This window comes from Somniosus microcephalus, chromosome 16 (genome assembly GCF_052327205.1).
Source record: "Somniosus microcephalus isolate GS21.2 chromosome 16, FLI_Smic_1.0, whole genome shotgun sequence".
Lineage (NCBI taxonomy): Eukaryota > Metazoa > Chordata > Chondrichthyes > Squaliformes > Somniosidae > Somniosus > Somniosus microcephalus.
The window spans coordinates 87199967-87222696 of NC_141002.1; the positions used below are offsets into that span (position 1 = coordinate 87199967).

The 22730-nt window shown below is 41.4% G+C and overlaps 1 protein-coding gene across 2 annotated transcripts in view; it reads right to left on the reverse strand.

Moving 5' to 3' along the window:
• rpap3 (RNA polymerase II associated protein 3) overlaps positions 1–22730 on the reverse strand; it is a 53905-nt gene that overhangs the window by 11297 nt on the left and 19878 nt on the right. For both annotated transcript variants that reach the window (XM_086009405.1, XM_086009404.1), the window contains 6 exons: positions 21934–22062; positions 20285–20412; positions 18866–18987; positions 17916–17986; positions 16238–16345; positions 3896–4149 (listed from right to left, as the gene is read on the reverse strand). In XM_086009405.1, the coding sequence (XP_085865531.1) occupies positions 3896–4149; positions 16238–16345; positions 17916–17986; positions 18866–18987; positions 20285–20412; positions 21934–22062 (812 nt within the window). The remainder of the gene's footprint in view (positions 1–3895; positions 4150–16237; positions 16346–17915; positions 17987–18865; positions 18988–20284; positions 20413–21933; positions 22063–22730) is intronic.

The window sequence follows — 22730 nt, forward strand, 5'->3', positions numbered from 1 at the left end:
GATCCGTTGTACAGTCGTCAATTTACCTAGGCCTTTAACAAGAAAGTTAAAAATAAAACTTGATATTGGCTTATATAGTTTTGTTTCAAAAGTAAGTGTCTCTTACAATTAATAAAAAAACATATCTGTTACTAAACAGACAAGCAGCTCCCACGACCATCCAACTGGGTAATACGAAAATTCTGATTGTTAACACTAGTACAGATACAGACAAAATTAAGATATTTGGTTCTTGTGTGCGAGTAGATTCTACAGCAAAAGTTGCAGAGATTGAACTGGCTGAAAAGGGAAAAAAAGGTGGCTCAAACCCTGAAACACGGGATTAATTGTTTATCTTTTCCCCTTCCCTTTTTTAATTACAAAGTCAACATGGCTTTACAAAAGGTAAATCGTGCTTGACTAATCTACTGGAATTTTTTGAGGATGTAACTGGTAAAATAGATAAGGGAGAACCAGTGGATGTGGTGTATTTGGATTTTCAAAAGGCTTTCGATAAGGTCCCGCATAAGAGATTAGTGTGTAAAATTAAGGCACATGGGATTGGGGGCAAGGTATTGACTTGGATAGAGAACTGGTTGGCAGACAGAAAGCAAAGAGTTGGAATAAACGGCTCTTTTTCCGAGTGGCAGGCAGTGACTAGTGGAGTACCGCAGGGATCGGTCCTTGGACCCCAGCTATTCACAATATATATTAATGATCTGGACGAGGGAACTAGATGTAATATCTCCAAATTTGCAGACGACACAAAGTGGGGTGGGCAAGCGTGTTGTGAGGAGGATGCCGAGAAACTCCAGTATGATTTGGACAGGTTGGATGATTGGGCAGAAGCAATATAACGTGGATAAATGCGAGGTTATCCACTTTGGTGTCAAAAACAGAAAGGCAGATTATCTAAATGGCAATAGATTGGGAGAAGGGGATGTGCAACGAGACCTGGGCGTCCTTGTGCACCAGTCACTGAAAGTAAGCATGCAGGTGCAGCAGGCGGTTAAGGCGGCAAATGGTATGTTGGCCTTCGTAGCGAGAGGGTTTGAGTACAGGAACAAGGATGTCTTGCTGCAGTTGTACAGGGCCTTGGTGAGGCCACACCTTGAGTATTGTGTGCAGTTTTGGTCGCCTTATCTGAGGAAGGATGTTCTTGCCACGGAAGGAGAGCAGCGAAGATTCACCAGGCTGATACCTGGGATGGCAGGAATGACGTATGAGGAGAGATTGGGTCGATTGGGCTTGTACTCGCTGGAGTTTAGAAGAATGAGAGGGGATCTCATCGAAACTTATAAAATTCTAACAGGACTAGACTGACTAGATGCTGGAAGGATGTTCCCGATGGTCGGGGAGTCCAGAACTAGGGATCACAGTCTAAGGATAAGGGGTAAGCCATTTAGGACAGAGAGGAGGAGGAGGAATTTCTTCACCCAGAGAGTGGTGAACCTGTGGAATTCTCTGCCAAAGAAGGCAGTAGAGGCCAATTCATTAAATATATTCAAGAAGGAGTTGGATATATTTCTTAAGGCTAAAGGGATCAAGGGATATGGAGAGAAGGCACGAACAGGGTACTGAATTTGGATGATCAGCCATGATCTCATTGAATGGCGGAGCAGGCTCGAGGGGCCGAATGGCCTACTCCTGCTCCTATCTTCTGTGTTTCTGTTACTCGAGAAAACACTTGTGCATATTCCACTGGACCACATCCTCAAAACATTCCAAACTGCTTCACATCCACTGACTTTTGTTTTACAAATATGGCAGCCAATTTATATACAAGGTCTCACAAACAGCAAACAAGCTGAATAGCCAGTTAATGCATTTTTGGAGATGTTGGTTGAGGGAAAAATGTTGACCAGGTGATTGGGAGAACTCGCCGCTCTTCTCCAAATATGGTCCATGGGTACTTTAATGCCCACCTGAATCACTGGAACAGGCAGCTGGGACTTTGCTTCAATGCCTCATCTGAACAACATGCGCCATTCCCTCAGTATGGTACTCAAGTCTCAGCCTCAATTATGTGCATAAGACTTGAAGTGGAGTTTCAACTCTCAACCTTTACAGAGGCGAGTATGGTGTCAAACTGAACCAGCCGGATACTAATCTGGTAGTGCAGTGTGTTGCTGCACCATGAGGATTCTGGTTCACTTAAATAAACATATGGAGTTAGGGCACAGATCAGCCATGATCCCATTGAATGGCAGAATAGGCTCGAGGGGCTAAATAGCCTATTCCTGTTCCTAGATTTCTGTAACGCCAGAATTGCCTGTGTCCACTGTGCTACCTAGCGAGATTCTGAAAATTCCCACAGGAAGGAATGAGCCTGGGATGGGGTCAGGGAATCATTAGGAGTATGTGCGTACAGTTCCTAGTGGTTGGCTACAGAACACCCATCAGCCCAGGAGCAAAGTCATCTGCCTATCCATCCTCTCAGTTAAGAAGGGATGTGGGAAATGAAAAGACAGGAGAAGAGTTTCTCAGAGAAAACGGGCGCAAAACCCTTCTTTCCAACGACAGAATACAAATACAAACGTCACTTTGGTTCCAAAAGTTTTGCTAATCCATCATTCTCTAGAGGTCACAAGATATCCCTACAGAAATGAAATAGGAAACAACCGAGGCAATTTATACATTGTGAATAAAAACTAAAAATGCTGGAAATACACAACAGGTACATCAACACCCGAAAAATTATAAGTTTCCATTTTGCAAAAGAGATCCTTCATCAGAACTTAAAGGCAGGTAAAGCAATTTATTTTTTAATTATCAGTTCATGTCTTAGATCGCAGTTTTCAGAGATAATGGAAACCAAGTCATCCAGCTTACACAATGCAGTATCCAAAAGAAATTGTATAAACGACTAGTGAATTAAAAGCAAACTCTACTGAAGATCATTTGCCAGCAGCTTTATGACAATTAATATGCAGCTATGCACAATAATATTTTCATTCATGGTCCTAAGAACTCTCGTCGTCGTTTGCTTAAATCAGCAACTTACAACATTGTACTAAAATATATCAATGCACGTTTGCTAATTTAAAAAAAATACATTTCATTCAATCGGTTACTTAGCAGCACATTAAAATGACAGCACGACCTAAAACCATGTAGGAAGTGAAGCTGGAAATTCTATCAATGTGTCTTTACAGGAAAACTGAATTCCTTACAAGGAACGCTTTTGATTTGGTTTACTCACTTTAGGGATAGCCATCCTTTCAAAGTTCAAGAGACAGAAAAAGAAATTGCACCCTGACAAAAAGGCACAGCTTTTAAATAGAAGGTTCATATGTTTGCTTGAAGCGTCAACCTAGATTATGCGTTCAAGTATCTTCAGTAGGATTGAACCCACTCGGGGGTTTCGGACTGAGGCGAGAGTGCTACCACTGAGCCACTTGCTTTATAGATCAACAGAACCACACGGTTAGATGCTTTTAAAAAATAACTTGCATCATTGCTCAGAAAGCTCAGTGGGTTAGTGCACTGAACCACGCAGACCAAGATTATGGTCCCTAGTCTACAGTGAGTTAGCGGATCTCATCCAAGGTTGTCATGTAGTTGCAGCGGGTGCTTTACTACATGGGCTCAGCATCTCCAAGTTGGAAAGGGAGTGGGGAGAAAAAAAGGCTACTTGAGTTCTCACGGTCCTGTCATTTTTGCTGGCAAAGCACACATGGGCATCAGGCAAGTAGAAAGTCTGGTTCAGCTACAATAGCCATCACAGCCAACTACCCGCTCAACACTCACTATCTCGGGCTCTTGACCCACATGAAGAATGGCCACTTGAGTGAGGAACTGGGGAAAGGGAGAGACCAGCACCTATTGAACTTAACCCCAGTAGAACTTGCTGTCTTCAAATAAAGACAACTTAAAAAACTGTACTGAAGTTTTGTTGTAGTAAATGCCAACATACCTTTTGCTAGAAATTAATGGAAAGCCCCCACTTTCTTCAATTTTAAGTATTTTGGCACTGGGCGCTTCAGCAACTGCCACAGCGGAGTCACCATGGGCGGTTATTTCCTGAATCTTGCTGGTCTCTTCTGCATCTGGTAACGCAGATGATCGCTTCGCTGCAAGATCAGAGGGGAAGGAGACTGCAGCTGCCTTCGTCTTAATATTGGTCATTTTATCTCCAACTTCTTCAATGGCAACTCTTATTAGGGGTTTCTTGAAAAGAACATATATAAAAAAAAAAAATTAAGACAAATTAAATGTATGGTGTTGTGAGGAAATTTGGTTAATCAAGAATTTAACCTAAACACAGATTGCTACAAGATGCTTAAGTTATCAGCAAAAATGTCCAACTCGTTATCTTAATTATACAAGTCCAATATTTCGGAAAAGTAAATTTTTCAGAAAGTTAAAATGTACAGCAATCAGAATTAACTTCACCCACTAACTCAATTACATTCGCAAGGCATTCTAATTTATACATTTCTGGTTTAAACAGGTGGTTTGAGCCTCCAACGAGCCACTGTTTACCTCCTCTTTTAAACTCTCAGGACAATCAATTTTTAGTGTTTCAGAAACCACCGACTTCAGACATGCTCTAAAATAGTGAAAACAAAATTTTAATTGAAAATAGTCATTCACATGTTACAAGCTTCTCGCATCAATCTCCTTACTCAGCAACACTTTGAATGAAACAAATATATTTTACCATCAGATGACTGACAATAATTTTTATTGACGGCTCTATAAATTTATCTCTACGCAGAGCAGTCTCTGGGCAGTGAGTGAGGTGCCATAGTTTGGGTACAAATGAGCTGCAAGTTGTACAATATCAAGTGGTCAGGTAGACTTTCCAGCAGGTTTAGCGAAAGAGACCTCAGTGATTTCACAAACCAGGATGAATTACACAATGTTCTGAAGTACTACACATCAAAAGCATTTGAATAGTCATTTTCTGTGATTAATACAATGTCACTGACTTCCAATTCGAATATAAATGAATTGGCTGTGCTGATGTGAAAGAATACTTTTATGGCTAGTCTTCTGCAATAGCAAACTGTAAATCAAAAACACAATCAGAAAATCTTCAGAAAGTACAGTTCGGTACCACTTTATATCAGATTTATCCGTTTCATGTTGTTCAGCTAGCAGACTGGGATAATTCTGGTGTGAGCTTCAAGGCCCTTGCTCTGATCCGAAGTATCCTACAAGACAACTTGGAAAGTTGTGATTTAAGTGTTAACATTCTCTATGGCTTTCATGACACTTGGCCTTCCATTTGTCACAATACCTCTGCAGCTGCTGCTATGCTCAACCACTCCCTCAACTCAATCTTTGATGCCTTTGTCCCCAGCAAAACCTTCACATTCTCCCATTCCCTGGTACAGCCCCCTTCACTTCAAGGGCAAGAGTGCAGTCTTGAGCTTGGCTGGAGCATAACCGGCTGGGCCGCATCAAGCTCACTACTCTAGAATCATCCTGGGAAGCAAAGATAGCCCCTGGCTTATTTTCTCCACAACCAATTGCCTCCTTAAATCCTTCTAATCATTGCCTTCTCTCTCTTAACAAGTGTGAGGAGCTCATTGATTTCTTCTTCACCAAGAAAGTGACCATCTTTTCATCTGTCTGATACTCCCCAGCACTTCCAAGCCAAAATTCCAACCCAACTCCTCCTACCCTAGCCTTAACACTCTCTCTCTCTCTCTCTCTCCTTGCTCTCCCATCTCCCCCATCCTTGCCCTCTCATGAGAGAGTGAGGCATCTCCTGCTCCATCAACTCCATTTCCCCCCCCCCATTTCCAACCTCCCTTTCCAAAGTTCTTACACATCTTGCTGCCTCCCAGGTCTGTGCCCATCTCTCCTGAAACTCCGTTTCAATCCCTCCAATCTACCCCTTCCACACCACCAAAGTGGCCATCACCAAAATTACAAATGACATCCTCTGTTACTGTGACCGTGGTGTGTTATTCTCTCTCAATCTCTCTGCAACCGTTGACATGGTCACGCACATCATTCTCCTCCAATGCCTCTTCGCCATTGTCCAGCTCGGTGGGACTGCCCTTGCTTGATCCCACTCTTAACAATACTATGTCTGTCATCAGATAGATATCAACCGCTTGTCACTCCAGCAACGTCACCTTATATACCCACAAGGATGCAGCTTTGCTCCCTCCTCTTCATGCTGCCCTTAGCAACATGGGGTCCGCTTCCACATGTACTCTGATGACACTCAGCTCTACCTCTCAATCACCTCCCTTGATCCCTCTACTGTCTGTGCTGTCAGAGTACTTGTCTGATATCCAGCCTTTGGTCATCCCAATGTCCTCCAGCTCAAACATTGGGATGACCAAAGGCACAAACTCTACTCTCGCACCGACTCCATTCTCCCTCGCTGGCCACTGGCTCAGGCTAAACCAGACTGTTCACAACCGTGGCATCCTATTCAACCCTATACCCTCTCCATCACAAAGACCACCCACGTCCACCTCCCAATATTCCCGCTAAACTGTGCGGTCGCGCAGCAGTCTGGAAGTCCCACGCATCCCGCTCACCAGCTTTTATATGGGAGAAACCACGCATGCGTGAAAATTTGAATGGGCTGCGCAGCCAGTTAAAGGGACCATACACCAAAAAAAGAGGGAACATTGCCATCTCCATAACATTGCCTGCCTTTTATTGCCTAGGAACATCACCTCTAGACTTGGCTTCTCCGGTGACCTACTCGGTAGCCTTCCATCCTCCACCTTGCATAAATGTGAACACCTAGCCAATGCCATATATATCACTCCTGTACTATTTCTTCTCAGAGGGTTGTGAATCTTTGGAATTCTCTTCCCCAGAGAGCTGTGGAGGCTGGGTCATTGAATATATTTAAGGCGGAGATAGACAGATTTTTGAACGATAAGGGAGTCAAGGGTTATGGGGAGTGGGCAGGGAAGTGGAGTTGAGGCCAAGATCAGATCAGCCATGATCTTATTGAATGGCTCGAGGGGCCAAATGACCTACTCTTGCTCCTACATCTTATGCCCCCCTTGTCCATCACTTTCATTCTTGCTAACCTATGCTAGCTCCCTGTACCCCCAACACATTAAATCATCATTCTCGTCTTCAAAATTCTCCACAGCTTTGCATCACCCTACCTCTGCTTGCCTTACATCTCTTCCTTTTGGACTACCGACTCTAGCCTTTTATGCATCTTATGCATCACCCTTTCCCTTCGCCCAACCACCGGTGGCAAAGCTTGCAGTCAAGCTCCTTACTCTTGAACTCCATCACTAAACCTCTCTACTTCTCTCTCCAATTTTAATCACACCTCCTAATTTCTCTTCCCGCGCTAACTAAATTTAGGCTTCCGAAAATCACTGCTTGGTCGGAGAACCTGCTCTCAACATCCTTTCGCAAGTCCTTTGCTGCATCCTCTGCTCTCCCGATTTCAGCTAACACCTGTGAACAAGCTGCCAGGAGAGCAAGAATGAACTGGGAATGAGACATTCTCCAACTACAGGAGACTTTGGTTTATCCAGAGGTTGTATGTCCAGAAACCTCGATCTACCAACAGAAATCAGGAGCCGTTCTGCTAGGTTGTTTTTCTTCTCGTGGCTTTTTTTTTTCCCCCAACAGTCAGGCTTTGGAAAGTCTCTCTGAAGCTGTTGCTAAGCTACAGAGACGCTTCCAAGGTACGGGCCGACTGTTTGAAGCTGTTGCTAAGCAACAGTGTTTGTTGTCAGATACGGAGATGACAATCTCTGTATGCTTCAACATTAACTTTGTATGTCCGACAGTTTTGATACATCGGCAACAGCTCGGTCCCGTCGGTGCCGGATAGAACAGTTTCCTGTATCCTTATTTCTCGGTGGGAGATTGCTGGACACCAGGACCGATACCTCAGCAGTGTGGGGGAAATCTAACCTGCACCCCATCACTCCGAACCACAGAATTTCTGGTTCCATGGAGGGAAAAGCAACACGCAACTTGCACCATCTGTCAATACATGGGGCTTTGGATTTATTTATCTAAATGTAAAGAGACTTGCAACACACCAAAAATATGTTTACTGATAGAAACAGGGTTAAAGCATATCCATTTCTAGTACAGAAAATTGGATTAAAGTAAATCAGTGGTGTACCACATGTAGCTTTTGGCACTGAAAAGGACCATGTACTGAAAATGAAAGATTTCCTTGACATTTAGTAAACACACAAAAAATAATTAAATATGAAGGACTAATTATGAGCCTATATTTAGATGTCTAATTAGTTTGTGCTTTTGCACTGCAAAAAATTCTACTAGGGTTGTCAAGCAATTTAAAAAATGAATCACAATTAATTTCGCAATTAAAAATGTTAATCTCACTGAAGGAAGGAAGGGAAGACAGGAGGAAACAAAAAATTGAATTTATGTAATGCCTTTCACGACCTCAGGACGTCCCAAAGCGCTTTACAACCAATTAAGTACTTCTGAAGTGTAGTGACCTGTAGGAAATGCAGCAGCCAATTTATGCACAGCAAACTCCCAAACAGCAATGAAATAAACGGCCAAATGAAGGGCCATCGATCTGAAACGTCAACTCTGTTTCTCTCTCCACAGATGCTGCCTGACCTGCTGAGTATTTCCAGCGTTTTCTGTTTTTATTTCAGATTTCCAGCATCCGCAGTATTGTGCTTTTGTATCTGTTTTGGGTGTTGGTTGTGGGATAGACGTCGGCCAGGACACCAGGGAAAAGTCCCCCGCTCCTCTTTGAATAGTGTGGGGTCTTTTATGCCACCCGAGATGGCAGCTGGGACCTCAGTTTAACATCCCAGCTGAAAGACGGCGCCTCCGACAGCGCAGCGCTCCCTCAATACTGCACAGAAGTGTCAGCCTAGATTATGTGCTCAGGTCTCCGGAGCGGGACTGATAGAATCACAGAAGGCTGCCTTTCAGCCCATCAAGTCTGCGCCGGCTCTTTCGAAGAGCAATCCAATTAGTCCCACTCCCTGCTCTTTCCTCATATCCCTGCAATTTTTTCTCCAAGAATTTATCCAATTCCTTTTTGAAGGCAACTATTGAATCTGTATCCACCACCCTTATCAGGCAGTGCATTCCAACTCCTAACCACTCTGCGTAAAACAGTTTTTCCTCATGTCACTTCTGGTTCTTTTGCCAATCACCTTGAATCTGTGCCCTCTCATTATCGACCCTTCAGCCACTGGAAACAGTTTCTCTTTATTTACTCTATCTAAATCCTTCATGATTTTAAACACCTCCATCAAATCTCCTCTTAGCCTTCTCTGCTCCAAGGAGAGCAAACTCTAATTTGCATCTCTAGTTTATGAACACAACTGTATTCCCTCATCCCTGGAACCATTCTTGTAAATCTCTTCTATATCCTTCCTAAAACGTGGTGCCCAGAATTGGACACAATACTTCAGCTGGGGCCAAACTAGTGTTTTATATAGGTTTAGACTTGAACCCACAACCTCAGACTCAGGAGAGAGCGCTACCACTGACCCAAGGTTGACACCTTATTTTTGGTTTAAATCGCATATTTAATTGATAGGTCTGCTAATGGGGTTAATCATTACTACTAAACAGTTCGACCAGAAAAAGAAAATAAGAGGCCGATTGTATCTTGGGACACTCAAAGCAGGTGCCAAGACCTTTGCCTCTATCTTACTATGATATATACAGTGATCAACGTTGGAGATCTCTCCGCCTCCCTATTTTGCTAAAAGCTGCAAAATGAAATAGCATTAGGCTGTTGCCAGCAAGGAATGCAGCTGTTCTGTACCATGAGGCCTGGCCAGTCAAAATGTCTCTAATGTAAATTAAAATGCAAGTTTTCTTCCAGTTCATTAACATTTAATTATATATAAATAGGGCAGTCAACTGATGGCAGTTAATTTCCACGATTAACGCGCATTAAAAAAAGGAATCTGCAAAAAAATGAACACGTGAATGGCAGAAGTTAACTGCGATTAATTGGCAGTCCTATCAATAAATCCAACAATCAGTGCCCAATGTAAGCATTTCCAAATTCACATCAGCATTAGAACAGTGTGTATACAAAAAAACTCATGGACAAGAAAAAAATCACTTAACAAAACACATCCATCTAGTATCAACTCTCCCAGTTTAAACATCCCGAATCTTTTGGTCACCACTTCATTACTTGGCAGGTTTACCAAAAATCTGAGTAGTCAGTGTGTTTAAATTTTCTTTTACAAATTTAAATGCCATCTTGTCCTACTTTCTTCGCTCAATTTGAAATAATATTCTAGGTTTACATTAATCTACACCGTTCAGTATTCTGTGCGTCTCAGTGAGGTCGCATCAACCACCGTCTTTCTAGATTGCAAAGCTAGAGCTTCTTTAAATTTTTCCTCATAGCCCAGTTCTTTTACAATTGCAATTAATCTTGATCCTCTTCTCTGCACCCGCTCCAATGCATGTATGAGTTATCTTTTCAGCTTTCAAATAAAGGCTGCTGGGCTCAAACACCCTTATTGCCAGTTTGCTAAAAAGGGCAACTGGTTGCCGTGTTCAATCCATGTTAGCTGAAGCAAGTCAGGACTTATTGATACAAAAGCAAAATACTGTGGATGCTGGAAATCTGAAATAAAAACAAAATGCTGGAAATACTCAGCAGGTCAGGCAGCATCTGTGGAGCGAGAAACAGAGTTCACGTTTCAGGTCGAGGATCTTTCGTCAGAACTGGAAAAAGTTAGAGATGTCTATCTTTTTCCAGTTCTGACGAAAGGTCATCAACCTGAAACGTTAACTCTGTTTCTCTCTCCACAGATCTGCCTTGCCTGCTGAGTATTTCCAGCATTTTGTTTTTATTTCGGGACTTATTGATGCTGTCTACACAAGGTATTTAGAGTTTGAGAAACACTCAAGCCAGTCAGACCAGTTGTACTTTTAACACCGATTTGGTTTCCCACCAATTAATGGAAAAATAAAAATGCTGAACAGATCTGCCTCAGTTTGAATCACTGCCAATTCACGTTAAAATGCAATGCATGTCGTTTTAACTTTCTCTAATGAAACTTTTAAAATCCTTTTATTCTTCAGGTTTCTCCATTCATCCCTGACTACTCAGATTTTTGGTAAACCTGCCAAGTAGTGAAGTGGAGACAAAAAGATTAGGGATGTTTAAAATGGGAGAGTTGATACTAGATGGATGTGTTTTGTTTGTGATTTTTTTCTTGTCCTCGAGCTATCTTGTGTACACACTGTTCTCATGCTGATTCCACAAGTGCCAATTGCACTTCAGTACGTCACTCAAGTAACTATTCGTACAGGAGGGTATGGGCAGCAAGTATCGGTTGGTTATTTAATCAATCACCAGCACAGCATAGACAAGCCAAGCACACCCTGTCCTTACCAGGTGCCTGCTTACATATTTTTCAGCAGAGAGCAGTATTCTGGAGTGGGAATCCTAGCCCAGACATGTACCCTACACCTCAGCAGCAGGTTTGCAAGGTTCAAATCAATTACTGCCGCTTGGCCTTTATAAATGTCAGCTGAATTTCTACAATCACACAGCAAAGCTTGAAAGAAAAAGCCATTTCTCAACTCTTTCCTATCACTGCCAAAGTGCTATAATAGCAGTATTACAACAATGAGACACTTAAGAAAACTACAAGGTTTAGAACAGTCTGCACATCTGTAAGGACATCACCAGCAGCAGTGCAAACGTTCCACATAAGTCAGTTTTAACAAGTGCTCTTTCAGTAAGTGCACCTGGATTTTTATGATAAATATAATTAAGGGCCATGCAGTTTTGTTTGTAGCAACTTGGATGCAAGATGGTTCAACTATAAATTTAAAATGCCAAAATGGGAAGTAGATTGCCATCCCTGCGAGGTCTCCCAAGATGCAACTGTAGAGCAATGCCAGTGTTGTCTTGTGAACTTCAGCTTTTAGTGATGCCACAGCAGAAGAAAGGATTACGAAGGAACTTTAAAATGTAATCATTAGCAGACAAAAATCATCAAGGCTAAAGATGCACAATATTGATTTCACTGAATCCATTTTATCTGCTGGAGTAATGAAGATCAATGGCTTTTGGCTTTCATACTGAAAGGGGCCACGTAGGAAGATGAAAGACACTCTTCTGGCAATTCACCATCACAAAAGAACAGTGATTCCAATTACTTCAGTGAATGAGAGGCTCTGCAAAAACTTGAGACACCTAGAAGTGCAGACAGGCAGATGCAGTGTACACAAATAAATTGATTTTTTTTAATCTATGGATTGGCAAATCAACTGCTGGAAGCTCAATTCCTGACTGCAGCAGTGGATCTGCTAGCCCCAGGGGAGAAATCGCTGGGCTCCATTCACTGATGGTCTAGCTGTTGTCCCCGGCTGCAACTCATATTGGACATTGTTGCTCCGTGCTGGAACTAACTTCTGTACGCCAAGTGGGAATTTCTGGTCTTGTGATAAATCAGGAATTCTCACCTGCAGCATAGAGTCCAACCTGGAAAGGTGCAATAGCAGAAGGAGCTGCACCGATAAACAGCAGCAGATCATCAAGGAGGTAGAGTCAATGTTCCTGTTAAGTGTGCTGCTGCACAGCAATGTGCAGGTCTCGCGCAGGCCGCTCAACGGCATTGTAATGGAATAACCTTGCACGCCCGGTAATGTGAATGGGCCGCGCACCCAAAAAAATTAGCGGGAACATTGGTAGAGTGTCTGTGAACTTTGTGGTGGAGGAGTGGGTGAGTTAGAGAGAGAGAGAGAGAGAGAGAGCGAGCGAGAGAGCGAGCGAGAGCGCGAGCGAGAGCGCGAGAGAGAGCGCGAGAGAGAGCGCGAGAGAGAGCGCGAGAGAGAGCGCGAGAGAGAGCGCGAGAGAGAGCGCGAGAGAGAGCGCGAGAGAGAGCGAGATATGGGGGAAAAGAGAAGAGTGAGAGAGGTGTGTTGGCAACGTGTGCATTTTTGGGAACTGCAGGGTGAGGATTGGAGGGAGCGAGCACATCTGTGAACTTGGAGGGGGAAGAGTGCCTTTGAAGAGGAATGGCCATTAAGGTAGCTTTTGGGGACATGAGAGAGGGTCTGAACTGGACGGGAAAAATGCCTCCACGAAAGTGGGAGGCAAACACCTCGGTGAAAGAAAAAATTGAGGTGGCTTTTGGATAAGTGATGGTCTGTTGAACATAGAAAAAACTAAATGTTTTAGATTCTTAATTTAAAAAGTTATAGGAAAATAGAGGTTGTGAAGTTAAACAAAAACATTAGAAATGTAAAAATTACAATTTTTCTAAGGGACCAGACCCAAACCCTAAAAATGCACTGTTAGTGTGCACTGGGATCGACATTTTCAAGAAGTGTGCACAATTCTAATTCCGCTGCCTAGGCTCCTCACGTGATCAGCCAATTAAAAGAACAATGAACTCCACCGAAGATATCTTTCACACAGAAGCAACACAAACAATTGCAATGGTGGATCTTGGGATAAAGCTTGGACTTCAAGTTAGCTACTGCTTGTTTTGAAGCATCGGGGTGGAGGAGGGAAAAACATATTTTAATTAGTGATCAAAGCCTACTGGAATCTAATTAAATACAACTATTATGTATTCTTTTCTATTTCTAACTTGCATTGCAACACACAAAATAATTTATACATCGCAACTTTTCTTTGCTTGCCGCAAACAAAAACCTAGTTTTGTATTTCAAGAACATTACAAAAAAAAAACTGCCAGGATAAATGTAACTCGTGAAGGACAATTTGAAAAAAAACATCTTTTGATGTACTGCAGGAACACACTGTGTTTTCTCTTTGAAGTGAAATAATTGCACTGTGAGCCAAAGCCCATTTTGTGTTCAGGAATGACTGAAAGCAAATCCCCACTCTAAACCTTCATACTGATTTGTACCGGACCTACAAATGTCAGGGTGTAACTTAGGCACTACTGCAGCACAGACTGTGCTAGCTGGCTGCTTTGTGTAATCACATTTTCACAGCAGTAGAAAACCATAAAAGGCAGGAATGAAGAGATATTTGGCAAACATGGACAATTTCATCTCCCTTCTGAGTCAGTGCCAACTCAATCAAACTTAAATCAAATACCCACCCATTTTACATTAAAAAAAAACTGATTTAAATAAACCAGTGTTCGTGCTGCACCACACTCCATTCTCAAAATGTAGATTAAAGAGTCAGATCTTTTTGTTCTGGTCGAAGAACTTAAATCATCTCTATCCAATTAATTCCTTTCATTAGGTTTTTAAATATTTTAAATACATCTTTCTTTTCTTTCTTTTTAACTATTTGAATCATGCCTGCAGCCAAATAGTTGAGGGTTAGCACACTACCTTTTCATTTCAAGCATCTGCCTTCAAATGCAGGTTACATTGATGGGCTGAATGTTTCCCTAAGTGCAAAAGTTGAATGTGAAAAGAATTGAGGCAGGTTCAATCCTGTGGATGTAAATACACAGCACAGAACATCTGGTTTCTTATCCCAATGGCAGAATCAAAGGCACCAAAGTTTTAATGGGGTTCATATGGCATTGATCACTGCAAGTCAGATGATATGCTGTTTTATAAGGACAGAAGAAATGTTATATCATGCATTGCACAATGTTATATTCTACTAGCAAGATGAAGCTGTGCCCCTGAATAGCATAGATGCATTCAAGGGGAAGCTAGATAAGCACGAGGGAGAAAGGAATAGAAGGATATGTTGACGGGATTAGATGAAGATGGGTGAGGAGGCTCATGTGGAGCATAAACATCGGCATGTACCTGTTGGGCCGAATGGCCTGTTTATGTGCTGTAATTACTTTGCAATATTTTAACGCCACAAAGTCTAATTGGCTTCTGATCCGAGCTTAATTGTTGTGTATCCAGGGAACTGTGTCGGCTGGAAGGTGCAAGTCAGTTTCAGTTGCAGCTGAGAAGTGTACATCATTTAAAAATGGTTACAGATGCAAAACAAAGTAACATCTGAAGCGTTACAACTGAGGATTCAGATTTTAAGCACAATATACTAGCTCTGGTTTATAAAGACCACATTATGCCGTGAAATATGGAGTGCATTATTCTGCAGCCAAGATGTCCCTTTTAAGGCCATAAAGTCCCAATCCTGCCAACGGTGAGGTCAAAGTTTAACTGCTCTTCGGGTGCCAGGTTATTGAATTTCTTTTGAATTATGATTGGTAATGTCATTCAGAAGTGAAGACATATTCTGGCTCCCGAGTCAAGTGACTTGTCTTTTTTTTGGAAAATGTGACAGAAATTTGAGTGTAACACGTGAAACTGTAATGGGATGGGAAATGCGATTCAGACAGACCGCGTTTAGAATATTACTGGCAAAGTTCCGATAGGGTTACTCACAGCAAGTAAGAGGAAGTGTTCTATTTGGTCCTGGACAATACACCATGTAAAATGTAGGCATGTGTCCAATTAAGACTTCAATTAAGTAAACACAGGTTCAAAGAGATAACTAAAAGGCTGTAAACATCCTGACTCTGGTATTTGGTGTTTTTGAGAGATTTGGTGTTTTTGAGAGATTCGTTATACTTTCTATGAAGTATAATACCAAAGGTTTAGTGCGAGACTTGGTGTGACAGAAGTGTAACAGACAAGAAATGCACACCAGGCTATATGAAATAAATTGGGAATATTTTTTACATCCCATCAAGTGCAATAAAACCAACACCCTAATGATCTCAGATAACTATAAAGACTTGAAAAGAGATTTACATTACTTAGATATCAATAGTACTGTTCACCTGGCATCTTGCCATGGTAAATTTTGTTCAATTTTTTTTTTCCAAATTATAGGTGCGAGATTAGACAAGATTCTAGAAGGGTTGCTGACATTTTCCAATTATCTTCTTTTTCCAAAAAAGCATCTCTAAACCAAATGTAATTTTTTTTTAAAAAGACAAAACATGCTGAAAAAAAACCCTCAAGTGGAACCCTGTTTTATTGTCTTTACTTACTGAATATATTCCAATGCTATTATACAATAATTCTATCAGAAAAGGTAATAACTAAGCTTTTTGGTTATACAGGCAAGGGAACTTTCTGACTACTGCACTTGATAACGTTACTTGAGATTTCCTCCAATAATGATCAATGCTAGTTCTTTATAAATTTCAGTAATTGTACTTTGATTTGCTCCGCATGTTGTGAGTGGATGTTTTGTACTCATTTACAAAATTGGAAATAAAAAATGTCAGTCAATTTAAAAAGTAATCAAGTTAAGGAGACACCCAAGTTGGTCCATGTACATGCAATTCCCGCATATATAAAACTACAATTAGTAAACATGAACACCTTCGAAACTAAACTTTGACGGTTCAAGACTTACAGTAGATCTTAGATGTGGTGGTTTATCGATTGGTTTGATTAGTCTCCGACCTTCCTCTTTGCTTGCTGAAGATTTCTGGCGTGCTGTGGCCCCTTGCAAAGCCAATTCCTTAAACACAAGGTTAAATATTTGAAATTCACCTTACAGAGCAGTTGGGTTTTTACAACAATGACAATTTTCCTGGTCATTTTCTGGTGCTGGTCCACAATTTTATCAGATCCATTGAATTCAATTTCACAACTTGCCATGCTGGAATTCAAACTCAAACCTCTGGGTCACTAGTCCAGTACTATTACCACTAGGCTATTGCACAATTCTTGGGTCATACATAGAGCTCCATTTTTTTTGTAATTTTTCTTCACCCACCCTACCTTGCATGTTCCTATACAATTCCAAAAACAAAGTTAAACAAAATAAAGCATTTAATTAAAGGCTTAATCAATGTGCAGCAACCTCTCAACCTGCCTACTTGAAATTCAAGGACAATTAGCCTTACTATGCTCAAATAACCTAATCTTTTAATTTATGTGTTTCTGATGAGTTTGATGCATGGCTATAATTTTCACAAATGAGAGCTTCCACCTGCTTATTATGCTTAATTTTTCTCCTCCTTCTCATTCTCCTTCCCCCACCACCACCCAACCCACCAATTCGCACTGAGCATCTTATTCTATTTTGGTGAAATAGTTTGAACCTTATATTGCTGCTTGCGGCTCATCCACATGCACTCCCCAGGCAGCTACCTTTTAATATAATAGCCCGTAATTTGCGGTCAGTGGCAAAGTGACAGCGATCGCTGCTGACCTCCAAGAAGGCTGCCCACGAGATCTTGCGATCTCTGTGACGAGAACTTTGGCTTCCTTGACGCGTAATTGATTGTAGGGCTGTGAAAAGAGGATTCCTAGCGTAGTGCAGCAGTGACGGCATCAAGCCGTCTAAGCAGCCAATCACACTGAAGAATTCTCAGACAAGAAAACCAGGAAGTAAAAAACAGCACTGATTTTCTGCACTTTAAAATAAAATGTTGCAGAGAGCAAAATAAAGATTGGGACATACACATGGTGTTAAGGTAGAAGCTGAAATATCATGAACAAACTAAAAATCTAGTAACTTTTATCATAATGGAGAAATTTGAGAGTCCACAAATAAAAGATTAGTTTTTCAGGGCCAGAACGGTTGTTTAACAGTCAATACGCTGTTAAAACCCCAGTTACACCTATTTAAACAAGGCTCAACGTATAATGGGGTGTTTAACAGCAATATTAGTGCAGACAAGCTTAGGTTTTTGTCATTTCCACTGTTTTCCAGCTATGGGGGTGGAGGGTCCACAGCGCAGCCTGTGTTGGAGCAGTGAATTGCTGACCGCAAGTTCAGGATTGCTAAATCCTGAAGTTACGGTCAGTTTCAGAGGGGTAATGATGGCGAACGTTGACAGTCCGCCATCATTACCCACCGCAAAATCCAGGCCGATGAAAACGTGGGCAGAAGCGATATTTTTCTTGTAAATACAACTCAAATTCGAGAGTGGCCGATATGTCCAATAGATTCTTACAAATCTTATTATTCTTTGCTCCTTATTTCACTTTAGCAGGGTGCTGGTTTCCAAAATGCTCTTATTAAATGGTTTCATTCGCCCATCTAATCTTAACACAAGGTAACTGAATAATTTCATATTTACCTTGTTTATTTTTCCAAGTTCAGTTAAAGCTTGCTTGTTCCCTGGTTCCAACATCAGTAGCATTTCAAAATCTAACGCAAAATAATTAAAAAGGCAATACAAAAAAACTGTCAAAATGACCGATAAAGTCGAGGGTGCAATTTTCTTTGTTCGCTTAGGTCAGTGGAAAAGTCAGCACAAGTATAAAGCACTTGGTTCACGCACAAACATTTGTTCCAATATTCGCAAACAGAATAAAATATACCCCGTAAAGCAAAACGTCACCAAAAATAGCGACCAAATTTACATGAAACACTGCTTTACACTAGAATATCAAACAAAAAAAATAATAAAAATGATAGATTTAAGAGAGATCACCACTGAAGATTATGCTTGCATTGGGCTGAATATAATATACAATGTTCATAAAATATGGGCCATAAGAAAGATTTCAGTTCTATTATGAATGAGTTATCATCATGGATTTACAATCATAAGCTGATCGTCTTAGGTTATTTCATGAAGTGCTCAGGCAGTTTAAAAGGAACACATTTACAAAGTATTAACGTGAGCGGAGAGCCAAAGGGCCATTCAGCTCTTAAAAATGTAATCAGCATTTAGACATTGGTAAGATGAGCTCTGTGCATGTGTCGTTCCGCATACGCGGCAGTCTTTAGACCACATTTGACAGCTGCGAGGGCAGGGAAGTGTAAAATGCCACTGTCAGCCTCCATTACTCTCAAAATCGTAGCAGTGAGGAACAGGTGCAGTATAACAACATTAATTTCAAAGTGTTACTCCTCCTCTCCTGAGTATTATCCCACTCCTCCATCCTTCAATATAAAATACAAGACTACCTGTTGATTTCTGTTCAAGATAATAATCAAAAGAAGTTACAAACGCTTTTCATGATTTTCTCCAACAACGCATTAAAAAAAAAATCTGTTGTGCAAGCTTTGTACCAATCTCACCTTCTTTCGCTTCCTTCATCTTCCCAAGGCACATTTGGGCAGTGGCCCTTCGTGCAAATGCTTTGGAGTAAGTATCATCCAGTGAGATTGCCTGGCTACAGTCAGCTTCTGCCTCTGCAAATCTAAAATATTTATAACTGGCTCAGAACAGTCATGAACAATTGGTTCTGAAAACACACACTGCTTTCATTAATGTGAAGTTAGGAACATACTGCACATGCCAAGGTATTCAATTGCAGTATTTAGCATATTCCATTTCAACATTTTGTATGTTTACAGATTTAAAGTCTCCTTCACTTTCGAAGTAACAATATATTGCCACATTAAGCTGGGACGTTAATTATAATAGAATTGAACAAAACTACCATTTCAAACTACAATCTAGTTACTACAGTGGCCCCTAAAAACATAGGACAAGTTAGGCTTCACACTATGGTTCGCTACAATGAACAACTACAAAAAGGTGCATGTTTTGTGACTAAAATCTGTTTTGCTTGGAACAAAGATTGCCCAAATTTTGGAATTCAAAAATCAGAACTCGGGTAAATCAGGTCCAGTTGAGGGGGCAGAACTCGTGTCAGTGCTGACTGAGTCAAACGCATGACACTAAACACTGTTTCCCTTCCACATCCTCCCCCAAACCACTGACTCCAACTTGTATAAAGAAAACAAATACGTGTGTGCACTGATTTATGTACATGTATTACAAATACCTGGTTAAAGAACTACCTACTACCGTCTTTCGGATGAGATGTTAAACTGAGGTCCTGTCTGCTCTCTCAGGTGGACGTAAAAGATCCCCTGGCACTATTTCGAAGAGGAGCAGGGGAGTTCTCCCCAGTGTCCTGGCCAATATTTATCCGTCAATCAACATAACAAAAACAGGTTATCTGGTCATCATCACATTGCTGTTCGTGGGAGCTTGCTGTGCGCAAATTGGCTGCCGCATTTCCCACATTACAACAGTGACTACACTTCAAAAGTACTTCATTGGCTGTAAAGCGCTTCGAGACGTCCGGTGGTCGTGAAAGGCGCTATATAAATGCACGTCTTTCTAATAAATTACCATTCAGAATTTGACTGGATTACTGCACCCAAGCATCAATAAACTATAATATTGCAACTCAGAAAGCCACTGCCTGAATTGTTGCTAACACCTCAGTCATAGAATGCTATTGTACTTAATGAAGATCAGCAGTTAATATGGATTCATTTGAAAATGCCTTATGTTCAATTAAAACATTAAAATCACCAACCAGTTATCAAATCGTTTTAACTATGTGATTATACAGCTTCATATGGAAGATTAAATACTGAACATTTATACTGAAATATTGAATGGTGTAACTTAATTAAATTTCATTTGATACATACTTTATTAAATTCAGTAATATCTTACACCTCCAAAACAAAACTTACTTTTCAAGCTTAAGATAAGCCATGGCCCGATTAGCTGGTAAAAGTGCATTGGTGCCATCTGCTGCCATCCCTCTGGTATAGCATTCAATTGCTTCTAAATAATTTCCTTGCTTAAAGTACTCGTTGCCCTGTAATGAAACCATTACGTTTATAAAAACTGAAAGCTATAATATTAAGATGACCAATTTCTAACAGTGGGAATGGACAGAATGTACATCAGATCAAAAATCTACATGATTCAAAAATTGCAGGATCATCATCACTACCTACAGATGCTGTTAAATGCTATATAATTCCGACCGGGCTTTCCTGTAACTTCAACCGTCACTTACGCCAAAGGTCGACTGAGACCCCGTGCTATAATTTGGACAGAGTCTACGGACACGTTGAGGGTAGATTAGTGGACCTGGATTACACAGTGCATTTGTGATGTGTTTTAAATTGGTGTCAGCCTGAAGCCAGCACAACTATTTGATCTCTTCACCAGCGCAGATTCAGAACTCATCAATCAATGTTTCCCATGGCAAATCAGAGGTCAAACTACAGCCAACTTCTCAGCTAGCTGATCGACAAGAAAAATGCGGCATAACCAAGGCATTACAGTTGCCTGACCAGTTAACCCGAGCCATATTTGTATCTTATTCTGGCTGGCATTTTAAGCCCTTTTAATTACTGGACACATAGAAACATAGAAGATAGGAGCAGGAGTCGGCCATTCGGCCCCTCGAGCCTGCTCCGCCATTCAATGCGATCATGGCTGATCATCCAAATTCAGTACCTGGTCCCTGCTTTCTCCCCATACCCCTTGATCCCTTTAGCCTTAAGAAATATATCCAACTCCTTCTTGAATATATTTAATGAATTGGCCTCTACTGCCTTCTGTGGTAGAGAATTCCACAGGTTCACCACTCTCTGGGTGAAGAAATCCCTCCTCACCTCAGTCCTAAATGGCTTACCCCTTATCCTTAGACTGTGACCCCTGGTTCTGGACTCCCCGACCATCGGGAACATCCTTCCTGCATCTAGTCTGTCCAGTCCTGTCAGAATTTTATAAGTTTCAATGAGATCCCCTCTCATTCTTCTAAACTCCAGCGAGTATAAGCCCAATCGACCCAATCTCTCCTCATACATCATTCCTGCCATCCCAGGTATCAGCCTGGTGAATCTTCGCTGCACTCCCTCCATGGCAAGAACATCCTTCCTCAGATAAGGTGACCAAAACTGCACACAATACTCAAGATGTGGTCTCACCAAGGCCCTGTACAACTGCAGCAAGACATCCTTGTTCCTGTACTCAAACCCTCTCGCTACGAAGGCCAACATACCATTTGCCTCCTTAACCGCCTGCTGCACCTGCATGCTTACCTTCAGCGACTGGTGCACAAGGACACCCAGGTCTCGTTGCACTTCCCCTTCTCCCAATCTATTGCCATTCAGATAATAATCTGCCTTCCTGTTTTTGACACCAAAGTGGATAACCTCGCATTTATCCACGTTATATTGCATCAGCCATGCTTCTGCCCAATCACCCAACCTGTCCAAATCATCCTGGAGTTTCTCGGCATCCTCCTCACAGCACACACGCCCACCCAGCTTTGTGTAGTCTGCAAACTTGGAGATATTACATCTAGTTCCAGACACAAACATACCAAGTCTTTCTCAAAAATTGCCTGCTGTTTTGCTCGTGTTTCAGTCAGTTTCTTTTCTTCATTAGCATCCATTTCTTCATTTTTGTCCGATTGATTCTGATCCTTATTATGTTGTTGTGATGCTAGAGCCTGGCAAGAAAGACAAGTACATTTATTAAATTGCATAAAAAGGCCATAAAAAAATCCACTCATCCCATGCTCTCTGCACATCAGTGAATTCACCCTCGTACTTATTTTCTAATTTGAATTTAGGCTGTATTTTTCCACAAAAAGAAATACAACAAATCACATTCTTCTCCACCCTTAGGCAACACACACCATTCTCTAACTGGAAGCGGGTGGGGGCATCGAGAGGCCCGAGAAGTGTGCAAGACAACAATGAGCGTTGAATGCTTCCATGGGGAAGCATCTCCGCTCCCACACAATCTAGCTAAGCGGAACCGCCCTTTTTCATCTAACCCCAACTTTAAAAGAATTTGCACACACTTTTTATATTAGGAAATGTAAATGTTATAAATCTGCACAATGGGAGAGAAAAAAGAGGAAGATTTAAACTGGGACTGCCAACTTGACTAAAACTGCCTGGAGGGAAGGAGGACAGTTGAGAAAGCTGGGCTGGTGCCAGTCACAATGGTCATCACACCCTTCCCCAGCCCCCACCATAAAATTGTTCATATCCCACAGGCGTTATTGACCCTATATGCACTGACAAAGCCTTTTTTTATATTCGGTCTTAGGATGTGGGCAACACTGGCAAGATTCCAATTTCCAATGTTCATGAGAAAGTGATAGTAGGC